Here is a 26432-nt window from a genome sequence, read left to right as displayed (position 1 = left end):
CTTCTGCAGGACACAGCTGAAGATTTTAGTGACTCTTTTCTACTTGAAAACTGTAATTTAAGAGAAGTATCGCTTTAAGTCTTACTTGAAAGTCCACTTGTGAACTTTCATTAATAAAAATCACATAATACAATTTACATGGAGTTCTGCTTTTACAGTCTCCTTATGTAAAGCCCTGTTTAACATGAAACATGCCTTAAAGTTTTGACTTAACTAAGACGTGTGCTGCGAGGCAGAAAAAGGATTACATTAATGTCCTGAAAGTAAATTTATTTCAGGAGTAGTTTGTCCAAAATTTTCCTAAACTTCAGATACAAAACACTGTCAGAGAGTTGTGTTATCCTAAATGGTCCTGAGACATTTTGGGGATTTTAAACTCCTCCACTACAATCCATTCTTTGCCATGTGCAGTTTACACTTCTATTCTAAAATGCCACTATTTATGTCCAAGTGTGAAGTAGGATACTATTATAGTATTTGCCTTGCATGATTTGTTTTTAATTCTAATTCACTTTTACTTGAAACTGAGTCTGTCACTGCATTTCTGGCTGGTGGAACAACCTGGGAAGTGAACTGAGTGAAAGCTCATCTTCTAAGAATTTGCAAAGTGTCCAATGAATTTGGGGGACTTTTGGTCCCTAGACAGAAGCATGTGCCATTCTTAGTTGCTTCAAAAGCTACTTGCCTTTGTGTTCAATATCTGATGGTCTGAGTGTTTTTTAAATGTTCAGCTTCAGTAACCAGCTTCGTATTAATGGCTTGAAATTTCCACAGGTTAGTAAATACAGCAAAAGGGTGCCTGCCTCAGAAGGTTTGGATCTGTAATTGCTGGAGGCAGGAATGGAAGGCTAGGGACTGCTCCTCTGTACTTAAATCTTGTGTTCTCCCCTGGGCATCTGCCATTCCTGTTGCTGGAGGCAGGATCCTGAGCTGAGTCTGTTCCCTGCAGAATAGGACTGTACAAAACAGAAAAAGAGGTCACTCTTATCTTTTCCTTTTGAGGGGACACTGGGGAGGGAATTTGCCTCCCTGTGCCCAAGCTCAGCCTCTGGCAGCGCCCCCAGCTGCGTGGCCCTCTGCTGTGGGGTATCAGGGCCTTTCTACTCATATTTAATCATTTTGAGATGACCTGAAGTGTGCCTCCCACGTCAGTGCTGGGTGCATTGCGCACGGAGACGGCCATGACCCTGCAAGGTCCTCACCCTCCCACCAGCAACAGAAACAGGATGTCTCCTGTTCCCTGCGTGATCTGGGTTACCTGATCCCTGCCAAAACCCACTTGTGGTTTTCATGTAAGACGTGTAGCTGAAAGAGGATAAATAAACCTGTTTGGTGAACGTGAAGAATTGCATTTGTTTAACTCTGCTCCCTCTCCATTTATATTTTTTTCCTGTCCTGTAGGACTGACTAGTTGTTTTCTGCCATGAGCCTTTCTGTCTTACCAGGGAATCCATGCATAATTACCTGTAGCCATGCAAGCATAGTGAAGAACAGGATAACAATGCCATAACTTTAAAAACAGTCTTGGGGTCAAAAGTTCTTCTGGAAACACTGAGAGAGAATTTCAGAGAAAGCATTAGCATTGAGAAGGAACAGGAAGCATAACTCAACAATTAAATGTGTGCAGGGCGTGGAGAGGGGCCCTCGTTACTTGGAGTACTGGAGTGTTTGTTCCCATTAGGGCACTGCAGTCTCAACACAGGCTACAGAAACATGGCTCACTCCTCAAACATCACTGCATGGCTGGGAGAAAAGCAAGAAAAATATTTTCCTGGCAGAAATTTGCTTAGCAATGAAAGGCTTTACTTAGGGTGGGGGGAAGGGGAAGAAATTGAGGAGCCTGGTGTGGGGCTTGTTTATGTACTGGGAAGGGTTCAGCAGCTCCTTTTCCTCTTTGTGGTGATGGCTGGCAATGTTTGCAGATCCTGCCATGTGCCACATCACCCTCGGAAGGGGCAGGCAAGGGCACGGGCCAGCTGCACTTTGGCATGGCTCAGAGCTGCTGCTCAGCTGTAAATGCTGAATTTGTTGGAAGTCTGGCTGTGCTGTACCTTTCTGAGGTGCAGCCTTGCCCAGCACATCGATGGGTCTGTGCCCATGCAGTGCCTTTCACTCATGCTGTTGCTGATGAGACACACTGCGTCCTGTAGTGACTCCAGAAGCAAGTTTTCAGAGTAAATGTAGTTAGGAATTTGGGCAAGAGAAAATGACAAAATGCTTGGAGACCAAATCTTATTCACACAGTGTGTGTTGTTTCTAGAAGCCCTATCACATTAAAACAAGCGATTACAGTTGGACCTGTTGAGGGGGGGTTGCTCAGTGATGGGCTGGTTGTGGTGGTGTGACACTGGTCAGGGCTGTGGAAAGGTGTTGGCACATGAGCTGGGGAGGAGGAAGAGTGCTGAAAGGCCTCCAGGGGTGCAGTGTCACTGAATTACTGTTTTTCACACATTGTAAAATTCACCTGTCAAGGAGACATTAACATGAGCTCGCTCTTCATGTTCTTCAGCGGGAGCTCCTCAGAGTGCTCGCATCATTCCCTGTGCCTGGCTCCCAGCCCTTCTGGGCCTTTTCCTTCATCTTAAAGGCACGACCAGAGAAAATCCTTTCACCCAGGGCCCAGTACTAGAGGGGCTCTCTGTAGATGTGATGCAAATCATGAAATACCTCCTGTTGCTTGGCTGGTGGAAGATAACCTTTCTCACTTGACCATAAATAACAGTGCAGACAATTCCCAGAGTTACAGTCTTTGCTCTTCCCATGTCATACATTTGAAAGCCGAGTCAGCAGAGTAATAGAAATGCAAGTTTATCTACGGTACAGGTTCAGCATGGTTTTTATTTTTGTGAATGAGGGCTTTTCCCATAAAGCATCAGATACAGTACAGCCTGTCTCTCCTTTGGCTGTTTGGATAACTGCCCAGTTTTGAAGGAGATGAACTGCCTTTAACAAGCTAAAAATAACACCCTCATGGCACTGGAACAAGAGAAATGCTGTCACAGCCATGCGGTTCACATACATTAGCAGAAGGATGATACAGGCTATAGAATTTTAGTTAGTGTGAATGTCTCAGTACCACATCTGCGAATTTTTGACCATGTACACTGTCCAGACTTGGCTGGGATTAGGTAGAACTCATTTGAGATGTGCTGTGCAGCATCTATAACGCATGAGGCTTCAGATCCTTGAAGATGTAGGTATGAAAGATACTTCATGCAGGTATAAAAGACACTTAATTCTTGCATATTCCGTATCTTCTTCTACACTTAGGATGGTATGAAATGCCAGTTTGGAGCTGAAATCCAAAGCTCCCACCAGTGGCGTCATGGGAATGCTCTCTGCAGCTGTTGCTTGACATCAGTATTAAGAAGGTCTTGTTTTGTTCTCAGGAGAGCTGTTTATTTTGAGGAGTGATTATTGCATATTTTGTCCCTCATTGGGAATTAAAAGATTGTCATTAAAAAAAAAAAAAGGAAAGTAAAAAAAAGATAAGCAGTTTATTGTTTGTTATGGTGTAAAGGCTCCAGATCTGTGCTAAGCCATGAACTGAGCATATATTAACCAAAACAATGGAGTAGCTGAACCAGCTTTCACACTGCTTGAGTTCCATGTTTGTCGTACACTCATGGAATCCCTTAGGTCTCTGCTGTTTACTAAGACTGGTCTTCTGGGATCTCTCTGCAGCACATAGAGACATCTCGTGGGCAGTATCTAAACTGCATGGAAAGCATGTGTCCTGCTTTTTTTGATGTTTGGGGAGTGGGGGGGGAAGGATAAAGCATAAAAAAGAGAACAGCAGGGATCTGTTTGTGTGCATTTGATTTGCTTTAGCTCAAAAGCTGTTTCTAGTGAAAATCATAATATGCTACAGAAAAAGAGTAATCTGGTCCAAAAGGGATTGGGAACTGTTTAGCTGGGAGCATCTTACTGTTTCCAAGGCATGTGTTGTCTGCGATATGTGTTTCATGGAAAACTTGGCTGTGTTAGCCATTTCCTACATTTCTTCCTATTTAAAAGGATATTTTTTATAAGTTTTTCTCTTCTAAACATTTTTAGTAATTTTAGTGGCTCTTTGGATATCTGCAAATGGAGTGTGCTTTGCTTAGCTGCTCTGACCAGTGAGTCACTGGAGCCAGCACAGTTGAGACCCTGAACAGTGGTCAGCACATGGTGGCTCCTGGTGTCAAACACATTCAAGAAGGTTTTGGAGAGTCTTGTAAAAAGTAAATAGAACATTACCAAAGATGAGAGTAGCTCAGCTCTGCCATAGTGCATTTCCAGTCTGTTTACAGAGTGGGCATGGACAGATATTGCTGCTGTATTTTTGCTGGTGAATGCCAGGTTTTGTTTCTTGTGCAGGTTTGTGTGTGACTTACTCTGCAGATTTTAAGAGACACAAAAATAATGGTTGGGGCTTTATGCCTCTTGAAATGAATAGTAATACCCTGTCTAGCAACTACTGCATTATACTGAAGGCTTAGGGTCACTTTTGAGTGCAGGCATTTGGTAAAGTGGCAGACTAGACACCACTTTAAAAGCTTTTGTTTTGTTTATTTGGCATTTCCACCTATTCAGAAAGCTGGGCAGCTCCAGTTCTTGACTATTTATCAGATTTCCTGATCTCTTGCTGCACATGAGCCAAGAGTTTTCCAACACTTTCTTTAAAATTAAGTAAAGGAGGACTTGGATTCCCATCCCTGTTGGCTGGGCAGGAGGACATATGGGCTGCACTTGACGGTACCAGCTTGTGTAGTTCCCAGGTGAGCTTCTGGGGAAGGTGGTGGAGGCTTTGTTTCACCAGTGCTGCCAAACACAGCCCAGATTTGAGCCCTCCCATGGCCTCCTTGGTGAATGTGCAGAACTGCTGTCTGCCCTGTCAGCTTTGCATTAGGGGTGCAACAAGGGCACTGGTTTTTATAGAGGTGCCAGTTCAAGACACTGACTTAGTGTTGATGTGGAGGTGATGTTCCTTGTCTTTTCCTCCCTCCCTGTCTCCAAGTGGTTCTCTGCTTTTGTGTCATGAAAGAGAGGAGCAGCAATGCAAGTGCCCTTTGAAAGAGGGGTGTCCTCTAGCTTGCACCAAAAATTGCTAAGTCTGGATTTAATTTCAACTTCTTATGAGCTCCATGTTTAGGGATCATCCTGGGCTTTGGAATTTGGAAAAATGCCCCTGGGTGCTGCAGCCCCTGATGCAGTGTATCCCTGCTCATCAGTCTCCTTCTAGGATCTGTGCATGCTGTGTACATGCCCTAAAACAGAGCAGTAAGGCATGGAAAACTCAGTGCTGTCCAAGATCACAAAATCCATGTTCTCTGCATCACTTGCAATGTTAATTCTCATAAATTATAGTGCTGCAGTTTGTAATTTGTCTGTGAGATGGATTGAATTAAAGTGAAAAAGAGGTAATTTAAAAGTGAAGGTATTTTACTTTCTGTGCAAGGCAAAGGGGCATGTAGAGTTCCCTGCCTAGCAGATACATTTAAGGCTTATAGCATGCTGTGCCCCATAAAGCAATAAGTAATTGCACAAATAACTGAAACAGCTAGAATTATACTAGGTCATAGAAAAAAAAAAAAAAACCATGAAAATTTTTTGAAAGATTAGAGGCTTTAAAGCATCAGCTTGTCTCAAGGGACTAGAAAGAAAGACTTTGTGCAGGGAATAGATGAAGGTTTGTGTTGGGTGTGTGGGGCGTTGCTCTGAAGAGTCTGTGCTGGCTCCTCTTGGAGGCCTGTTGGGTTCCTCCTGATGGCTCCCCCACAGACAGTGGCATTGAGGTAATTCATGGTTAAATGTTTGGGGTAGTGCTGCTTGAAGAAAAATTGTCATGTCTGGAGACCAGGACAGAGTGTGAATGGGACCAGAGAAGATGTGGAATTTTCCCACAGAGCTTGTGCTGGTGCACAGCCATTCCTCTTTCACGTGGCTGTTCTGAAGAAGGACAGTACTCTTGCTGGTGGACTTGCTTTGCCAGTGCAGGTAGGACAGAATTTGTTATGCTGCACACTTCTCAGCCTGGTTCTCGCTACTTCATCCCCAAGCCATCAGGATAAACTGGTCTGCCTGCTGCTAGCACTCCTTGCCAGAGCCAGCCAGGCTGTGCCGGGGGGAGTCGGGTGGGCTTGCTGATGGAAAGGCAGCAGCTGAGGAGCTCTGCAAGGGCAGCAGAAAAGCAGTTTACTTATTAAATTGTATCAACCTCTGTGTGCCGTCTTGTTTTTGTAGATCGGCAAGGGATTGCCAAACTGTTTGCGGTTAAACAGTGCAGACTGTCATAATCCTGCTCCTCATCTCGCCTAATTAAGAGCCTGGTCACGCTGGAGCTTTGCCCAGGCGAGGATTCCGAGGGCAGTTGTTCGTTCTGGTGCAGTGCCAGGACCGAGTGTCCCTGATAATGCCGTTTCCTTTGAAATCAATTGAGATGTCACCGTCACTTGATCCCAGAGCTACTTAATGAACTGGCAAAATGGGCTCTATTTTTAGATCTCCCTTCAAACTACTGCGCGTGTTAAAGCTCCCCTTGTCCTTAATGCTGGGACCGCATTGGGAGGGATTTATTGGTTTAGTTTAATAAGAGACCTACAGGACTGAAATAATAAGCTTCATTTCCTTGAAAGTGAGGAAAATTAAAATGGCATGGTTAAATCTGGGCAGCCACCTCGAGACAGTAAAGCGATATGTTCGCTGCCAGAAGGATAAGGTGGAGCTGGATTTTTCTTCTTGTCTAGGTTATGAGAGAGCCAAAGATTACAGACACACGCCTTTGGGGAGTTCTTGCAAGCTTTGTAGATCAGATTTCTAAGTGTTTTCTGAATATGATAAAACTCCTGGTGGTTTATTAGGCAAGTTCAACAGCTTAAAGAATATCTACTTCATTGCAAATGCTAGTGTGTCTTCCCCTATGTGTTTATAATTGGTGTCAGAAAAATACTTCTGCCAAAATAAAAAAAACCCACACAGATAATTTAAATGTTTTTAATGACACAGATAATTTAAATGTTTTTATTTCCTAATTGTAGTCTGAAGCCTAGTTGGATAAACTATTAATTTCAGGAAGCTGTTGAGAATGTCTTGAAGCTTTTCCTAGCAATGGTGTTCGCACACATGTGACCTTCTGTGGATCATACATGGGGTTTGGGTGTTTGATATCTGTAGGCTCACAGGCTCCAGGATTGCTGTGAGGGGAAGGTAGCTTGGGGTGCACAGTTTTAATACAAATGGCAACCGTATCCTGGTTTTTTTCTCACCCCACTAGATAAACATGTATGTTGTTGCAGAATGCATTGGTACTTTTCTCCTGTGTCAGTCAAAATAAAAATCAGCAAAAACCCCAACATATCAGCAACAAACCAAACTCAAACCCCGTGCAGCAGAGGCACAAGGTGTACTGAATAGGTCACCCTTGAGCCTGGGCTCAGGGTGGAAATTGGCCCCTGGCAGAGATGATTTCAGCATCTCTTTGTACTACTTTGTACAAAGTACTACCTACTTCTACAAACAAAGTCCTTTTTTCTCCCCTCTTCTGAGCTGGAAGAAGTAGTCCAACTTTGGGCTGGGAGCTGTGTGGTCTTATCATGTGCCCATGTCCATGTAGGCTGTGGAAACCAAACATCTGTACAGCTCCAGGCTTGGTCTGTGTTGTGCCTCAGCTCCAGGAAAGTCAGACTGGACCCATCCCCTTCTGTTTGGATAGTTAAACAGCTCACCAGCTGTTCAATTGTTGTTCTTCATCTCTGTGCTTCACATATTTCTCCAGCACAGAGTTTGTACTGGTCTTGTGCACCCATTGATTTGTACACCTGTAAGATCACCAGGAGATTTTTGTGCCTGTGCAAATGATTTCTGCCCTTCTACCTGGGAGACATCTTCACTTCATAAAGAGTGTTCCCACTTGTGTAGTAAATTTCAATGTATCTTTGTGAGATCCATGAGTTCCTGTCTCATTTCCATGTGCTTCTGCTATCTTCTGCATATCCCAGAAGTCTGTTGGAAGGAGAGCTTGTGACGCTTTGTATGGCCTAATTGCTGATGGTTTGGGTTTCTTCATGAGGTTTTGAATCTGATGTCTTACATATTTTCTAGAATGAGGCCCTTATCAGATGACCAAGTCACAAGTGCTGGTTTTTTTTCAGACTGATGAATGAATCAGGTGGTTTTAAGTTTGCATGGAGCTGTGAGCTGCAAAGCATTTGTTGTTAGAAGTGGACTCTAAAGTAGTTGCTGCAATGCCTTGAAAAATTTCAACAACTACTAGCTAGGATGTACAAACTATGTGTAAATTAACTGTAGCTGTTCATGATGAAGGGGAAGGAATAAAAAGCAGTTTGTATTCCAGCTTCCTGTTTCTGCCAGTTTTATGTTTTCCTGAAGTTTCTACTGTTCAAACTAAAATCATGTAGTCTAGACTTGCACAAAAGATAAACTTTGACTTTGTTGGCTTGGGTATAAGAGGGACTGGGGGATGGGAGGCAGGTTGTGGGAAAGACTGACGTTTTTAAGATTGAATAGCAGAAGCAGAAATTATTTTTACAGGAAAGTGGTTACTTGGGTGGGGTTTTTTTAAAAACTGACTTCCAGCACTTCACCAGCAGCTTCCAAAATGCAGGGGCTGGACAGAGCCTGCCCATGGGTCTCTGAGCATGGGAGAACAGGAGGCAGAGGACATGTGGCTGCGCTGCTTACCTTGTTACTTGGCATCCCGGCAAACACAGTTGGTAAACAGACTCCTCCTGTCCTGATGCCTTTTCTCAGGGTGGTGGGGTTGTGATTCCACCTGTAAACTTTAATTGCACATTTCCAGGCTCTTTAAGTGCTTAGCTGTCATAACTTTCTGTTAAATGAGATTTTCTTCATCAAGCTTTGCACTGGTGCTCAGCAGACACTAACAGTAAAACAGCGCTTTTTTAAAGTTGTTTTCTCTGCAAAGATGTGATGTCTTTGGAAGTCTGCAGAGCAGCACAACTGGGAATAAAAGGTAGAATTTTGTTCAAATACATGCAGAGGTGCCCAAGTGAGGTGCCACGGAGTGCTGGATGCATTCTGGGGGCGTTTGTGTGGTTTTTGCAGAGGATGCCTGACCTTAATATCCAAAGGCATTGCTAACAATTACTTGCAGAAAATGTAAGCTGACTTAATACAATTACATGTTTTGGAAACAAACATGATATGCTTTGAATTTTCTGTCTCATAATGACAATGAGAAAAATGTCATCAACATCTCTAGTTTGCAAGAATTTTTTTAAAAAAAATTTCTTTTAGGTGATGGAAACGGAGAAGTCTCAAGATCCCGCTTGTGCAGAAGTGTCCAAAGGAAACAATCAGAGTTCAGCTCTGGCAAGTGGCATACTGAAATACAGAAGTCGATCTCAAGGTAAGGCTGGACTGATAAAAGATAACAATTGTAGATTTTTCAATGTAGTGTATTTATTTTAACTCTGTAAAAGTGAGATAGGATTTCTTTGAAGTCATATTAGCTTATTTTGGAAGGAAAATCCCAAGTATAAGACAGTTGCATTCAGCCTCCTGAGCTGAACTATTGTAGGAACAGAAATATTATGCAAAACTTTAGAAGTGTCTTTCTTTTTTGGTTTGTTTCTCTTTTTGTTTTTTTTTTTTTTTACTTTTGACTATTTGCATTGTCTGTGTATTTCAGTGGGCAACTAATCCCCAGATTTTCTGTTGCTTTGTCCCCAAGTCTTAACAGTAACCTTTGTGCAGAGCCTTATCATGTTCCTAACCCTAGTGCTTTCTGAGGCTCCCTCCCTCCTGTGTCCACCCTAATTTCCAATTACTAAAGTATTTTTAGCATATTCCAGGGAGCTCCTCTGCCTGCAGGCTCTGAGGCTGAGTTGGTGGCTCACTGGGGATCCAGACCCTGCTGCTGATGCCCTTGGGCTGTGGGTGAGAATGGAGCATCCACCAGCCTGGACTGCAGCATGAGAAAAGTAGATGCATTTGGAGATGGGCAGAAAACACAGAACTACAACTGTTCTCATGAAGAGAAGGAGAAGTGATGGGAAAGGGTTAGCTGTAGGTGCCAGGGAGTGAAAGAATGCCAGGATGCTGGTCCTGCCAAGACTGCTATTCTGTCTGTGTGCAGCAGCAGCAGCCTGTGTGCCGGGGGAAAGGGAGTTGAAAAGCAGAGATCCCAATTCCAGATTCCAAAGCAGGGAGCAGGTTTAAATTGCACTCTGGGCATTGGGTATAAATTCTGCCTATGGATGCATCAGCAGAATTGCTTTCATGCTGAGTGAAAAAAAGCAGCTGCCCCAGCTCTGTGCTCCATCCCTCCCTGGCACTGGCAGTGATGCTCACACAGCCTCCAGGCAGGGAGGAGGTAGCAGAAAATGTGTTTGGGGCTCTCCTGGGCAAATTTTCAGTGCATCTACCTCAGCCCATGACTCCTTGTTCCTGGGGTACAGACGGTGAGGATGAAAGGAAATCAGAGCTGTTGCTCTCTGTGGCAGCTCCAACATAACTGGTTTAAAGTAATCTTAAATCCTCGCCATAAAATCCAGCTTGTGAAAATTTGGTGTGTGTCTTGGGTTTTCATCTGTAAAATAGGGGTTAATGGCCCTTCCCTGTGCAGTGTGGAAATGACAAGGATAAATGTGCGGGAACTGCTGTGACTGGGGATTCTGCAGGGACCTTGGAGAAAATGAGAATTGGAGGAGCCCTGGTGTGAGGAGTAGTATACTCTGTGGCTAATTACAGGATGTCCTTCAAGACAAATAATTCTGTTTCTTACATGAACTCTGCACTCCTCTCTTTAAGACAACTAGAATTGTTGCCAAAAGGAAAGAAAATAGCATTTTTTTGGCACATTTTTACTTTTTCCATTCCAGAAAAATTCCCTCAAAGTGACATGACACCTCCAGAAATGAATACTGCTGCAATGTCAGGTCTTTTAATTTTAAATACATGAAGCTTGAGAGCTTAGTGCACTGGCAAGTGCCATTGGGTGTGAACAGATGAATTTCTTTCCTGTCCCTCAGCTACCGACTCAATTATCTTCTACTTTTCCTTAATACCATTAGTTCAGTATCACTGAAAGATTGCAGAAAACCTATGACAGCAGGAAAAGTTCTTGGTTGAGTGTGATCGAAACTGGTTTCCAACTGCCTGGCTGGGAACTACGTAGCATTGTTTTAGGGCACTTTAATTTGGGATTTGCAGGAGGTTCTTATTGCCTGCTGGTGAGAGAGGCTAAAGCAGCTCTCAGATGTTTGCAGGATGTGTTTCTGTGTTTTTTCTTAGGTGCCGGATCCCGCTTGGAGTCTGTGGGAGAAGATGATGAGCTGACAGTGGAAAATGGTGAATCAAATTACGAAATAGCAGTGAAATATTCCCGGGGTGGAAGAAAGCACTCTCTGCCCCAGCAGCTGGAGTCAGCAGGAGCCCGGCAGGTGAGTGGGGAGGCAGAGCTGGCTGTGAGCACTCACTGCTCTCAGTCCTGTGGCATCTATCTGCCTGGGGTTCATAGAAGTGAGCAAGGGTCATGAAACAGGATCACATAGGTATGTCATGGGACTGAAACAGGCCTGGACACCAAAATGGGATATGTTGGCCTCCTGTGGAGAGCTTCTTTGAGTATTGTGAAGGAGAGTACTGCTTGCTTATAGCCATAAGGTCCTAAGGCTGTTCATCTTAGGACTTGCAGTTCTAGAGATCTGAGGACTTCTAACAAAAGAAAAAGAATCCTAATGCTCTTTATTTTAATATTTTTAAAATGTAGGCCTTTTCCTTTCCTTTCTCTTTTTTTTTTTTTTTTTTAGCAAATAAGGACTTGAGTATATCATGAGGTTACCTTTAATCCTTTTAATTTACATTGTGGCTGATTTATTTCAAAATGATTCTACTGTGTGAAATATGGGAAAATTACTATGGCAGGATTCACTTTGATTGTGGTGAGGTGGGGTTTCATCTCTTGAACATTTCTCTGAATGTATCTCTAAGATACTGCATCCCTTTTCCCCGACACATGCAATTTTCCCAGTATGACATCCACAGTATCTGTGCCAAGCAATCAGAGCAATTATCCTTGTTTGTTGACGTTAGGACTACCATATCGTGAAGAAATCTACCCGTTCCTTCAGTGCTGCCCAAGTGGAATCTCCATGGAGACTGACCCAGCCGTCCATCATTTCCAACATCGTCCTGATGAAAGGGCAAGGCAAGGTGAGGATTTCTGCATGTTTCTCGCACGTAGCAAGAGCTGGCATTTAAGAGGTATCTCCTGTACTTCACGCTGCTCTCAAGGTAGCTGGTAATAGTCCTAATGATAAACAAAAATCCCATTTCCAAACATAAATGCCAAAGTAACGCCTGGAAAATACAGGGGATGTGATGTTTGTGTCATCCACTTGACACAGGGTGGTTTTCATTTTGGTTTGGTGCATCTTGCCGTTACTGAGATATCAAATATTTATAATGGATCTCTAAATATGTATGTTTATGCAAAGTCAGTGCAGCTACAGAACAGTACCTCTTTGCATGTATATTTATGGACAAGCATATTTTCCCTCTGTGGAATCTGGATGCATTTTAAAAAAAAATAAATTACTGCAAATTAAGCGTTAAACCTGAAGAAAGGTTACTGGCTGATTGCTTCTCTGAGAGCCCTGAATTCCATGGGTCAAAAAGTCCTCTTCTCTTCCCCAATAATGTGTTTACACACTTGCTAGATACCAGCTGGCTGAATGCTAAGAAAAAATAGATAAGCATTAACCTAGGTATACATTGTTTTCCCTAATCAAATCCATGCTAGTATTGGAGCTGTCATTTAAATATGCTAAAAATATTCATGTCCTTTTGTGAAATAGTCTTTAAAGTCATCAGATGGATTTGTTTTGGACTAAGACGACTTGTTTTGACTTTCAAGCTCAAATGCAAAACTAATTCCTTGTTGTGCTTTATCTTTAGCAAAGAGTTAGAAATAGTTACTTCTATGGGTAGACTGGCTCACAATTGCTTTATCTCTTTCCTTGGTTTGGGAGCTGTGGGTCTTTAATGATGAGCAAATATTTCTTCATTTTTCATGTACTTTTTTTTTTCCCCTCCATTTTTCTAATGAAATTAGATTATTACTCCCCCTGGGATAAACCACCCCCTCCCGCCTTTCTGCAATTAGTTCCAAAGTTTTAGGAAGCAGATAGGAGAATACAGACCCTAGTGATCATGAACCTCCTAAAGCAGCTGCCAATTTGAGTGTCTTCCACCCACTTCTTGGGTGATCTTTGTTAGGGGTTGCACCTTGTACAATTTGTGCAATAGTGCTCACTTTATTACCCCTGTGTAGAGCTGGGACTTGAAACATTTCTCCACCGAGTTGCAGTGCTGATGGCAGGGAGCTGGGGGTTTCCCTTTAGGTTTGCATCCATAGGTAGATCTGCAAGGGGTGGTTTCCTGCTGTGGAGTGGGAAGGTGGGCTAGTGTAGGAACTGCTGTACTTTGTAGACATGTTTCTCCCAACCCACTCATGGAGCCATGGGGAGACCTCCCGTGTCGAGGCCTGGGAGTGCCAGGAGCCTCTTGCTTTCTGTAGGTTGATTTGCAGTTGATAATTGCACAGGGTTGAACAGTTAGTGGAGTTATTTTGTCCTGCACAAGAGAGCTAAGTTGCTTCCTTTATGGAAATCATGTCTTATCAAATTAGTAGAAGGTTATAACTGTGGTGGCCTGCTCTGTGTTCACGTAGTGAAACAAAAGATCTGATTGTTGTATTGGATTGTGAACTCAGTGCTTGTCCTGGCAGCATCCTCAGCTGTAGAGTGCTGCCCAAGGCAATAGTAATGTCCATGGCTTCAGATCACTAAAGGACAACAGTTCTCCACATCCCTTGTCCACCTGGTCGGTGACTTTTCTCTTTATTCTGTAAAATGCATGAACAGCAGTGATAAGGGAGGAAATACGGGAAAGATACGGGAAAGGGTTGTGGATCAAGGAAGTGATTTGTCTGGGAAATAATTCAGCAGGAGGAGGAGAGGTTCATTCTGCTGTGTTCATCAGTTCTCAGGTCAGCTTTGCAAGATGGTCCCATAGCCTGCTGGGGTAGTGCAGGGGTAAGGGCTAATGGATGGAGCCCTGGGGAATCTATTGATCTAGATTTATTTGAATACAACGTGATGTATGTCTCCAGAATAATTAAAAATGTACATGTGAGTGGTAGCCCCCACATGCCATTCTCCTTTCAGCTACATTCCTGACATTGCAGCACTGACCTTATGTCATGTTCTGAAGCTTTTCTTCTTCCTGAGGAAATGTAGGATCTGTGACATAAGAGAAACCTTTAGTTAATCCTGGATACAGATCTCAGGGGTAGGAATTGACTGTCTGTTAATTCAAAACGAATGTGTTACTGTTTTTAAAATGGGAGAGCTATTGAGCCAGTGTTTTGAAAAAATCCAGAATAACATCAGAATTTTTGCTATATCAGCTTTGGGTGCCTGCTGCTATTTTTTGGATTGATGAGTGTTTTGATAATAGAGTGAAAGTAAATGAGGAAATGGAAGGAGAGAGTAAGTTGGGAGTGCAATTCATCAGAAGGATTTAGGTTTTCATCTTTGAGTTTTACTTGTCTTGTACATTGCTGGCTGTCTTTCTCATACACATGATAATAGAGTAAGATGCCAGCTGTGTGTCTTCTCCTCTCTTTTGTGTAGGGTCTTGGATTCAGCATTGTGGGAGGTCAGGATTCTGCTCGTGGACGTATGGGGATTTTTGTGAAGACTATATTCCCAAATGGAGCAGCGGCTGCTGATGGAAGGCTTAAAGAAGGTATGGTAGAGAGAATCCAACTTCACATAAAGGACCACAGTGGGATATTATTTCAGTCCAGGAGGAAAATTCAAGTACAGCTATGTTTTGGCACCTGGCCAGCAGCAAGAGGCTATGGAAAATGTAAAATGCCCTGTTTGTTCATCATATGGAAGATCATTCATAGCAATTAACTTGACTGTATTTCATACTGAGAAGGGGGAACTACGGAATTGTGGTGGCCACTCTGCTTTCCCCTTTCTCTTTCATGAACTTTATTTGCCCAAACAGCAAGCTGCAGTTTTTCAGTTGGAGAGGGTCAGTGACAGCAGGAAAATATAGATAGCCAACAACATCTGGCTTAGAGATGCTGGTCTGGAAAGGCTCTTTTGAGCCCTTGTATTCTCTAAGCCTCCTGGTATGATTTTGGTAGGACAAATCATAACAAGAAACAAAAAAACCCCAAGAAACACCCCCAAAAACCCTGAAATAAACAACCAAAAACCCCCCCCCCCAAAAAAACCCCAAAAAGAAAGATAGGATTGGCAGTGAGAGCACCCTGGTTAGAGAAGGAGATATAGCCAGATTTTATTACTACTTTGCCAATCTTGGTGTCTGAGCTGAATGCATAGCCTGCTCTGTGTGTGTTGTACCACTGTCTGAGTGCTGTGTCAGACAGACAGACTCCTAGTGTTGAAAATACAAAGTGACCATGAGTTTAAAGTCATGGTTTACAACCCTTCTACAGGGGTTGTGTTACTTTGCTTCCATGGAAAGCTGTTCCTGTGTTACTGCTGTCAAGCTGCTCCTGTGTTACTTCTCTCCTCATATCATCATTCTCCTCTTTCTGTCTTATCACACTTGTTGTATTTGAGGCTGCTCTTGGTGCCAACTCTCACACTTTGTGCCAGAGGGAAGCTCGCATCCCTGCATCATAGGTTGTGCACTTGCTGTGGGAAGCCAATAAGTAACAGCTGTCCCATAAACCCAGCAATCATTTGCAGGCTATTCATAGCTTGCAAACTCTTCTTTTTTTTTTTTCTTTACTGAGGCTAGGAAAGGAAAGCAGGGGTAGACTTAGCTGACGATACTGCCCCATGTAATTTTGCACAGATGCAAGTCAAATTGCAGGAAGTGGATCTGAATCATGCTGACACTCCTTTTAATAAAATTAAGGTAGCTAGCACAGCTGGGTGTAAGTAGTGAGACCCAGAGCCTGGAAGCTGGCAGAAATCTGACAGGACATGTTCCTTGAGGTGAAAAAGACATTTGTTGTCACAGCGTGTGGGCTACTACACGCTTCTCTGTCTGCAGGCGTTTAGTAAGGGAACACATTTGCTTTCTGCACGTGGATGCAGGGTTCGTTTTCCCTGAACAGGCTTTGAAGTGATGTGCTGTAGTGTTTCATTTAGTTTCTCATTTCTCCTGTTAATGCTTACAAAAGAAAGGCAGTTTTTTGGTACCTTTGGACTTCATGTCATAAACATTTTCAGACTTTAGTTAAAATCCATAGCATTTTCAGCTTGTTTGTGAGAATGGGAATGCCAAGTTAAGGATCTCTGCTGAGGAACAGTTTTTACTTCGGTAATTCATCACTAGTAACTTGTAGAGACATTAGTACAAGTGAAAATAAATTGAGAACAATAAAAGGCTTTTTACTGAATAGGTAACTAAAATCCTTATAAGTAGTGAATCATCTCATGTTCAGGAAAGATGTCTTAAATCTTTATAGTCTCTATATTGCTGACCTCATTTTTTATATCTATTTTCCAGGGGATGAAATCCTGGAAGTTAATGGAGAGTCTCTACAAGGACTGACCCATCAGGAGGCCATCCAGAGGTTTAAGGTAACACAGATGTAGCGCTGAAGAGATTCACACTCCTCTTCTTCACTCATTGCCATCTCATACCCTCAACTTGATACTCTTGCACTGCCATGAGTTACTGTGTGCAGGTTTAGTGATGAATATTGGTCACCTCACGGTGGTTCTGTGCTGTGTCTGCAGCAACTGAAGAAGGGCGTGGTGACGCTGACGGTGCGCACGCGGCTGCGCAGCCCCAGCCTCACACCCTGCGTGACGCCCACCCTGCTGAGCCGCTCCAGCTCCCCCAGCGCCAGCGTGCCTGTCCCTGGCCTCGAGGAGCCCGACAGCTCCTCCTCCAGCCGCAAAGGACCTGGCCCCAAGGACAGGATCGTCATGGATGTGACACTCAACAAAGGTGAGGGTCCGTCAAAGCGGTCTGGGAGAACAAATGTCTGCTTCTTAGGAGAGTTTTTAGGAAAAGGCTGGGGACTCATGTCTGGTGCACCCACCTGTGCCCATTTGACCTTGAACCACAGGATGAGGGGGAAAAGTACCCTCTAATGCAAAAACTTCTGAAGAGTTCCCATTTCTGCATTCTGCTGCTCCAGAATCAGAAGCCTCTTATGGGTAGCGGTCAGTGTCCATGCTCATGAAAGAGAGAGGCTGTGAGATACCAGGCAAAATGTAGATCAGCCTTGTGGCAGCCCAAGAGGCTGTGCCCTTCTCTTAAAGGGCATCTCTGAGGAAGGCAAAGCTGCACAGTGTTGAAAAGTTCCCAGATGTTTGTATTCATCCATGAGGGTTGCTCTCATTAGTAATAATTGCTCATTATAAACTTAAAGCATATGTTATATGTGCTAGACAAATAGGCCTATTTTTTAAGACTTACAGTATAGTGATTTTGAAGATCAGATTCAAAATTTTGAGAGAGAATGGAAGATGTCCAGTAATCTCTGTAACAGGGATGTTGTTACCTGAAGGAAAGCAAAGGTGAAAGTGGACAGAGGTGACCATTGAACCAGAGGTAATGCCTCACCTTCCTTTGTGCTTCTTTGCTGAGGAATGCCATACAGATATTTAATGAAAGAGAGCAATACAATTAGCAGCATCCTCTTTGATGGTTTTTTTCTGCAGTAATTTTAAATGACATCTCAATTGGATTGCTGCCCCTACTCCTTTGTGCCTTGGACCAGATCAGACATTGTGCGACATTTCCAGGAGGTTCCCACGGCACAGAGTATTTTCTGAGATTGATGAATCTCAGAAAAGTCAGGATCAGCTATTTTCAATCCTGATTTCCACTTGCTGGTCTTAGCTTCCTGACTGACTGCACCTAAGGCCAGCCCTGAAACAATGACAAAAGTCCTGAACTCAGATGGGATGTGGGAACACAAACACTTGTGTGTCCTGTGCGATTACAATCTGCCACATTTCTTTGTACTTCTTGTTTTTCACAGAGCCAGGAGTTGGGCTTGGCATTGGTGCCTGTTGTCTCACACTGGAAAACAGTTCTCCCGGGATATACATTCACAGCCTGGCTCCAGGATCAGTGGCTAAAATGGATGGCAGATTAAGGTTGGTTAAAGCAGAAACATGCTGGAGTGGTTTTACAATAAAATCAATTGAGACGTTGTTTTCACCAATCAGTTGATGTAGCAGAGAGGAAATTTATACTTAAGTGTTCACCAAAAAGAAAACATTTAAGTGAAGACATTCCAAAGTAGTATTAAATACCATGGGAACATTATTTTGTGTTCTGGAACCAGCATGATCATGAAGATCTGGGCTGTTTGGTTGTTTTTTTAAAAAATTCTCTCTACAGAAAGCTGAGCCTAATAGCCCCCTTTGAAAAAGGGGAGCAGCAGGAAGTGCAGCCTCATGCTTTTTTGTGAGAGCTGCAGCCAGAGACCCCAGACTGGGAGGAAATTTGCAGAGCTCTGGTAAAAGCTCAGTCACCTGAAACTCTCCTGAAAAGAGCTGGGGTAGTTATTCCTGCAGCTGCCTATGCCCATGGCTGCAGGGGTGTTTTTCTGCCCTTACTCTCAGTCTGGCAGGATTGCTGCAGGTGACCAGCCCAGCTCACTCTGCCATGGAGTCGGGATGTCTTTTTAGGAAGCAATCAATCCCAGGGATTGATATATTGGATTAAGTCACAGAAATTTGCTTTTCCTCTTGTAGAGGCTTAATTTTTGAAAACCATTGGAAGAAACCTTGCCACTTTCTGTGTTCCTCCATAAATGCTGGCGGGTGCTGGGAGCATGGCTCCAGAGAGGCTGTGCTGAAGAGGTGCTGGGACTGTGTGATCCACTCTGAGCGTGTGGTGCGAGCACTGATGCAGAGAGGCTGAGCAAATGCCTTGCTTTCGCATGGCTAGGGAGTGCCTTCTGTTTCCTGGCTCACCAGCAGAACTGCGATAGAAATTTGATTTCTTGGAATAAGGGAAGAAGATAATTTTATGGTGGCATTGCTGCCAAAACCCTTGGAAGTTCCTATCATACAGAAAAGTCTACAGGAGACAGCATTTAATGGTAACTTGCAGGCCCCTTTGGAAAACATTACAGTGCTGCTTAGGTCTGTATGTAACAGCTGTGTTGTTTATTAGGTTTACGTGATTGATTATATCCAGGCATGCTTCCCAGATTTTTAGCTTGCTTCTTTGAGACGTTGCTTCTGTTGTCCCATCAGCGATTTATGCCTTCACAGGCCAAGACTTACAGGATGGTTTTGATTTTTAGAAAACTTAGTTAATCAAATGTTGGCTTTGCAATGCCAGGGGAGGTTTGAATCCAGCTCCTCTGTATCTGAGCTCCCTCTCTCAGTCATGTGGCTCTCTAAGTGACTCCATTTGTGCAAGTCTGAAAGATGGGCAGAGCAGTGGGATGATTGCACAACTGATACGTCACCCTTTACTTCCCTGAGCCTGTACCAGAAGTTCTGGTTACTGAATTGCAATTGTTACTTTGCCTTTGGTGTGTGTTCTCATAGTGTAAACACAGTGTCATTGTCACAAGTAGCCCAACATAAGCCAGCAGTAGTAGATTCTTGGAGAGTGTCTATTCAAAGCAAATGTTTCAGGAATTAATGAGAATGCTTTAGTGATACCCCTAGCTGATGATACTTTCTTTTGAATAGTTCCAGCTGTCTGAGCACCATAAGCAAGAGTTACAAAACTGAGAAAACAGAACCAATCATAGAATCATAGAATGGTTTGCATTGGAAGAGATGCTAAAGATCATCTTATTTCAAACTCCCTGCTGTGGGCAGGGAACCTGCCACTAGATCAGGTTCTTCAAAGCTCCATCCATCCCAGTCTCAAACACTTCCAGAACTTCTCTGGGCAACCTCTTCCAGTACTCACCACCCTCACAGTAAAGGATTTCTTCTTAACACCTGATCTAATCCTGCCCTCTTTTAGTTTACAGCCATACTCCCTTATCCTATCACTACACACCCTTTGAAATCACACAGTGTGTTTTCCTTTCAGGAGAGTTTTGTTCTGTTTTTTCTTTTTCCTTTTTAATGGGTTCTATATGTTAATTTTGAGCAAATACAGGCTTACCAAGCTCAGTTTTTTTCATGGAGTCATTTCATAAACTCCTATCTAAATCATGAATTTCTTATCAGTGTTTCTGCTAAGTAATTCAATATGGTATGAAGGAACAGCCCATCTGAATCTCATTTTTCCTCTTCTCTTCTCAATAAATACCTGAATGCAGAAGTGGAACTGAAGCTTGCTTTCACCCTGGTCTGAATGCAGAGAGTTTTCTTGGTAGATTTAATTAGAGATTTTTACACTGACAATAAATGCAGAAGGGATCTCTGAGCCTCCCTCCCTTGTGAGCTCAAGGGGACTTAAACCATTCACATCACTGGCAGCAGCACCTTCTTTGAAAGTCAGGTCTTTTCCAGAACACTTGTGTCTTTGAAAACTCTTGGCCATCAGTTGAAAGCACAAATTTTGTGTGTGGAAGGTGGCTGTGATTAGGTGACTCTGTGTCTCTGTGCAGCCGGGGTGACCAGATTCTGGAGGCGGATTCTGTGAGCCTGCGTCACGCAGCATTAAGTGAAGCCTACGCAATCCTGAGTGAGTGTGGACCTGGCCCGGTCAGCCTAATCATTAGTCGTCATCCTAACCCAAAGGTGAGGAGAAAATGAGTAAGTGTACCTGGGTTGTTTTCATCTGGCACTGTAATTTGAGTCTTGCTATGAAAAGCAGAAAATGAAGAAAATGCTTTTTCTCGCTATGGCATGTATTGTGCAAGATGTCTGGATTGTAATGATGCTTTCCAGTTTTGTAAGTCATAGCAATGCTGGACCATCCCTGGTGCTTTTCACTTAGTCACCCACTGATGAATTGCATTTTCCTGGAACTGCTTGAATGAAGTGTTCCCATCTTTCTTGGTACTTGGATGAAATAGCAACGCAAATGCAGCACAAGACCTCTTCCTCCTAAAAGCTATTTTGCAGTTACTTTGTTTTTTGAGCAGAATATAATTTAGGGCCAGGTATATATGTATCAACAGCTTGAATTGATCAACTATAATAAAGAAAAATCTATCCAAAGATCAAAGTTTTCCTTCAGGAATTAAAATGTGAGAATATGGAGCGTTCTGCTACTGGATCCATGAAAGGTCAATTTGGAAATAAGGCTGTATTTACAAAGTAAGTGTTCTCAAGCATTTTTTAAAAATTGATGATAGAAGATGAAAGCCTATTAGCCAAGCTATAGGGAATAACAGCTTCTTTTATTTCAGTATTTCAAAGAATTTTATGAGTGTACGAAACCTTCCTGTTTAAACAGGAATGAAGCTGTAAAAATATTTGCATTAGTGGGTCCAGAAAGCTCTGACTTCTGAACTCATAACTACAAATGCAGGCTTTAATAAAGCCATATCTAGGAGAATTCAGGTTTCTTATTTTGTAATTAATAGTGTATTTTCTGCTAAGTCAAATATACAGTCAACAAATAGGGGCCTAGTTGCCAGAGTTTATTATCTTAGCTGGAAGGCCTTGTGCTGCTGGAAAGAAAGAGGCTGTGGTTCTTTTAAAGGTAAGCATGGAGAGGGTAAGAATTGGGCTTCTAGCCTAAGATAACAGTATTTTGGTGAGTCTGTGTGCTGTGCTGAACCAAAACAAGGTTTCAATGTGGTTGCATTATTAAGGCATACAGATTTTTTGGAGCATCTGTAAGAAGCATGAAATAAAAATGCCGTGCTGTAGAGCCTGCCCTTTCTCATCTGTCCTTCTTCTTCCTGTGGTGGGGTCTTGAAAGCTGATAAGTGACCTAACCTGGTGTCTACTGAAAGGATGAACTGAGTTAAGCTAATTGCTTGGTATTACTCAGTAACAGAGGGAAACTATTAAGTAGCTCCTATTACAGTTTTCCATAAGTGATATTTAAGATGACAACAAATCCTTTGCCAAGAAATGTATGAAAAGCTAAAAGTTGAGCTGGAGAGACCCTAAAGCATTTTTCCAGTACTGAATCCATAATCCTGGCAGTATTGAATCCATAATCTCTCATAGTTGGATCTCTGGAGGAGTGTCCATATGGGAACCTGTATTTATTGCTATGTTACTTTCACCCATTTTCTGAAAGCACTAGGAGATCAATAGATAATTGTGGTAATTTTATATATAAATAATTAAGTGTGGGTATTTTTATTTTTTTTTTATCTTAATAATATCCCAGTGTGCAAATTTGAGTTAGGAATTAACTTGTCCCTTTCAATTTTGAACTTCCTGAGCCATAAACATCAAAGCTGGCAGAGTTTGCGGAAGCGTGGAATTCAACAGAATGACTAGATTGGAAGAGACCTCCAAGATCATCGAGTCCAACTTACCCTAGCACCAAAAACTAGACCGTGGCACTGAGTGCCACATCCAGGGCTTTTTTTTTTAACAAATCCAGGGATGGTGACTGTAACACATCCCCAAGTAGACCATTCCAATACTCCATCACCCTTTCTGTAAAAAACCTTTTTCTAGTATCCAGCTTGTGTTTTCCTTGGCACAGTTTGAGACTGTGTCCTCTGGTTCTGTCAGGAATTTTGGTTAACTTCAAAAATGTACTGCAGTGTGCCTGGGACCTGTTTTTACTCTTGGAATATGTTTTACCAAAAGGTTTGTGTTAAGGCCATGGATCATAGTCTAAGGATCTGGTCCATGTCCTGCAGGAGCTCCCTGTGCCCCAGGAGCCCAAGGACTTTCAATTTGCTGTAAGGTCATGACAGAGGCTGGAAACAGAGATGTGTTTTTACAAAGGTTCATGTTGTTTTGAACATTTTTATACTTAATTTCTTATTTTATAACACAAAACATCCACAGTATATTTTGCTGCTGAATATGTTTGCTTTGGTGTTTTCATGTACTTCCAAAAGAAATACCTCAAAATTTTCTTTCTTCTTGTTATTCTGAGTGAATATGGCATTTATGCTGTGTTTAAACTGCTGAGTTTGCTTCAGAATCTCTCAATCTTTATGATTCAGGAAGACTCAAGTTTGTAGTCTCTATTTATGCTGAATTTTAATTCATGTAAAACAATGTGCATAGAAAGTACTTTTGACAGAATGAATTTGCTTTCTGTTCTTAAATATATATGCCTGCAGACTAGTTGCTCCTGTATAAAATCATATGTGTTCCAGTAATAAGAATTAAATATATGTCAGTAATTAAGGGCTAAATTAGCAAATATGGTAAACCAGTATTTATTCTTAAATCAGAGAAACATTAATTACCAATTACTGATTTAAGTTTTCTTTTTAAAAACATGGAGAAATGGAAATTAGAAAGACAACAATATTATGGGAAGTCTGGTATTCTTCCGGTAGGTTAAGTTAGAATAGCTTAAGTTTCTGATGTACGCTTGCACAAAGCAGTCTTTGTCTGTTTCAAAGTCATATTTTCTCAACAAATCAATATAGAGATTTTAATTGAGTTAGACCTGAGCTGTAATAGTTTCATTTGATTTCTTTGAGTCTGTTTTATTTCTTTATATTGTGTGTCACTTGAATACAGTCATCATGCAGCTGGCAGGCTTCTGCTTCCTGGTTTTTGTAGGAAAGTGGCATCGAGAGAGTCTGAGTCAGGGGACAGGGACTTAAGAGCCCTCAACTAGGTCTTCCTTATTGCATCTTTAAAAATAGTGGCTTATATGAAATGACTCACATATTTGTGATGAGTGGTAAGACTCTTGTAATTTCTTGTACCCTGTTTGAGCTTTGTCTCCCACCCTACTTCAGGTTTCGGAGCAGGAGATGGATGAAGCAATCGCACGTACTACCCACCGAGAGAGCAAGGACGCCAGCTCCTCTCACGTCACAGGTAGCAACATACTCTCTTCTCTAGAGTGTGTTCTCTCACAGATGCAGGAACATTTAAAGGCATGCTCTGAATTTCCCCAGCATTAATATTTTGAGAGCCCTCAAGACAGCAGAGCAGTGTAGGGAGTATCATCACTCTATCCACCGCAGAGATTTTAGCACAAACATCCGGTTCAGATGGATCGGCTCTGCAGCTTATGTAATTTGCTTTCCTTCACTAGGCTACCATGACCTGAAAGTAGTCTTGTCAAGAGGTTCTGAACCTTTTTTCAAGATGAGGGGAAGCACAATGTTCCAGTAGGGAAAGAAGAGGGGGGATCTAGTTGATCTATGTATGCTTGTCCTTAATGGCAAAAACCCCCACCAAGTATTGTAACCATTTGAAAAAATACAGGTGTTGCATACTGGACTATATGTTTTAACAACCATTGTGATCTTTAAAGTCCTGTCAAAATATGTTCTCTGGCATCTCTGTGATGTGTTTGAACTCCAGTACTTCCTAAAGTCTGGCAGATGAAAACAAACTTTTGGCAATGGCAGAGTGATGTTCAGACAGAAACATTAGATTTGTTATGATCCCCTTTTTATGTGTGTCAGCTAAGATCTGTCTTGGAGTTGACCTTGCCAATGGCTTATAATTTATCTTCTGAGGTTGCCCCTAGTTGGCAGCATGCTCCAACAGGTGGGGAAGACCATCTCCTGCTCATCTCTTGTTCATGGCTTTGCCATGGGCCTGGCTGGTGTAACACGTCTCAGTGGTAACATTCCATCTGATCTGAGGAAGAGCTTGTGAAATGCTGAATAAATCTTGCTTTAGGAAAGCAATTCAGATAATAAATAAGTGGGATTAAACACAGCCACCAGCTCAAAAGATGAATGAGAAACCTATTTGGTTATATGGACTGCAACCTTAATTTTTGGCATCTAACTCTAATCTGTATTTAACAGGAGCTGTGCAAAAAAGTCCATCTCCTAGTGTGAAGGCCAAACAAGGAGAGACCTCATCTCCCCTCAGCTGGACTATGAAACGCTTCTTGGAGCCAGCAAGCCGGGTAAAAGGATTAGATGCAATAAAAATAGAGCCTGCTTCAAATTCAGCTTTTACTGAAGCTCTTACTTGGTCAGGGTGTTCAAAACCAAACCTGCATGCTCCTTCCCTGTCACATGGGCTCCATAAAAGGGTTTATTTCTTGTGTCACACATTGAAATTGTGACAGCAGCAAGCTCCTGTTTGTCTGTGACTGTAGCCTTTGGGAGTGATGTGCAGAGCATGGCAGACAAGGCTGTGGGGTCCCACCTCCTGCCACCTCCAAGGCACCCCTGCTCTGTGGGACACAGATCAAGTTAGCAAGAGAGACCTGAGCCTATGGGCAGAAGGCTGAGACTAAGTCCCTCTGTACAGCCATTGCAGTGGAAAACATCTTTTTTCCCTGGTAAAGCCAAGGAAGCCATAGACACTGTGTCTGAAGGTACAAAGCCTTCCCTTCTCTCAGTGTAGAATGTGTATAAAGGGAACTGCAAAAGTGAATAGTTTCATCCCTTGTTTCTGCACTGAACCACACCTGTAAAGCAGTGAGATTTGGAATCTCTTTTTATTTCGCTAAAAACATGTCGATGTGCAGTGTTTCAGACATCCAGTTTCAACAGTTTGGCTCTCAATATACTGACAAGTACTCTACTGTAAAAATTTGCTTTAAACTTCCTTTATTGACACAGCAATACGAGTGGTCTGTGGGGTGCTCACATGCAGGCAGGGGTGTTATGCATCGAGGACAACTGGTCACCAGGGTCACTTCTCTTCAGCAGGGATCCGTCAGCTCCGAGGCAGAGCTTTCCCAGTACTTCTCCCATGATGGTGCAAGCCATCTCCCCTTCTCTGATGCTGTACCAGGCTCGTGTGATGAAGAGCAGCTCCGTCAGAAGAACAGGAACAGTTGGTTGGACGATGGCTCTCTTCTCCCTGGCAGCCTGAGTAAGTGATGCCACTGGTCACTGGGCTAGTGAGACTCACTCCTGTACAGGAGAGCTGCAGTAGTAAGAAATGCCAGGCAGTGTAGTGCAAGTCAGTGCTGATTGCATGAAGTTCTGGAAAATCCACAGAACATCCATAGAAATGCCTGTTTCCATGGTATTTTGTCCAAAACCCTGTTCTGATAATGTGGAAATGACTTTGATTGGATTGAATGAAACTAGATTGACAGCACTGCAGAGTTTTGGTTTTTTTTAAATAACTGATCATCTTATTTATTACATTTACAGAGAGTGTTCATAGCTATTTCAGAAACTTTGAGAGGGTCAATATATATGTAAAAACAAACAAATGTGCAATTTTACGTCAGATATATTGCATTTGTGTCTGTCTCCCCATAGTAACTGACCAAGTGCTCTTACTGGCATGCACCTGATCCCAAATTCAAAGGATGTATTTGTTCTCTCTTTCCTGTGCTTCTCAAGTAATTTATTTATCTATGGCTTATTTTCTGTGGAAATTATTTAATGTTTAAAAGCATTTTTACATTCCTAACTAGCCACCAAAAAAATAAAAACAAAA

The 26432-nt window shown here is 42.5% G+C and overlaps 1 protein-coding gene across 4 annotated transcripts in view; it reads left to right on the top strand.

Annotated features, from left to right (window-relative positions):
* The window catches only part of PDZD2 (PDZ domain containing 2), a 175962-nt gene that overhangs the window by 127605 nt on the left and 21925 nt on the right, over positions 1 to 26432 (top strand). For 2 of the 4 annotated variants that reach the window (XM_015653548.2, XM_015653547.2), the window contains 11 exons: positions 9259 to 9370; positions 11257 to 11405; positions 12058 to 12177; positions 14661 to 14775; positions 16528 to 16601; positions 16761 to 16974; positions 18017 to 18134; positions 20567 to 20699; positions 23801 to 23882; positions 24830 to 24933; positions 25685 to 25853. In XM_015653548.2, the coding sequence (XP_015509034.1) occupies positions 9259 to 9370; positions 11257 to 11405; positions 12058 to 12177; positions 14661 to 14775; positions 16528 to 16601; positions 16761 to 16974; positions 18017 to 18134; positions 20567 to 20699; positions 23801 to 23882; positions 24830 to 24933; positions 25685 to 25853 (1390 nt within the window). Of the gene's footprint in view, positions 1 to 8611; positions 8715 to 9258; positions 9371 to 11256; positions 11406 to 12057; positions 12178 to 14660; positions 14776 to 16527; positions 16602 to 16760; positions 16975 to 18016; positions 18135 to 20566; positions 20700 to 23800; positions 23883 to 24829; positions 24934 to 25684; positions 25854 to 26432 lie in introns of those variants that run through there. The other 2 variants (XM_033520416.1, XM_033520415.1) reach the window with 2 other exon arrangements.

This window comes from Parus major, chromosome Z, assembly GCF_001522545.3.
Source record: "Parus major isolate Abel chromosome Z, Parus_major1.1, whole genome shotgun sequence".
NCBI lineage: Eukaryota > Metazoa > Chordata > Aves > Passeriformes > Paridae > Parus > Parus major.
Note: the sequence above shows the minus strand (reverse complement) of the source record. Positions and strands in the feature narration are given on the sequence as shown.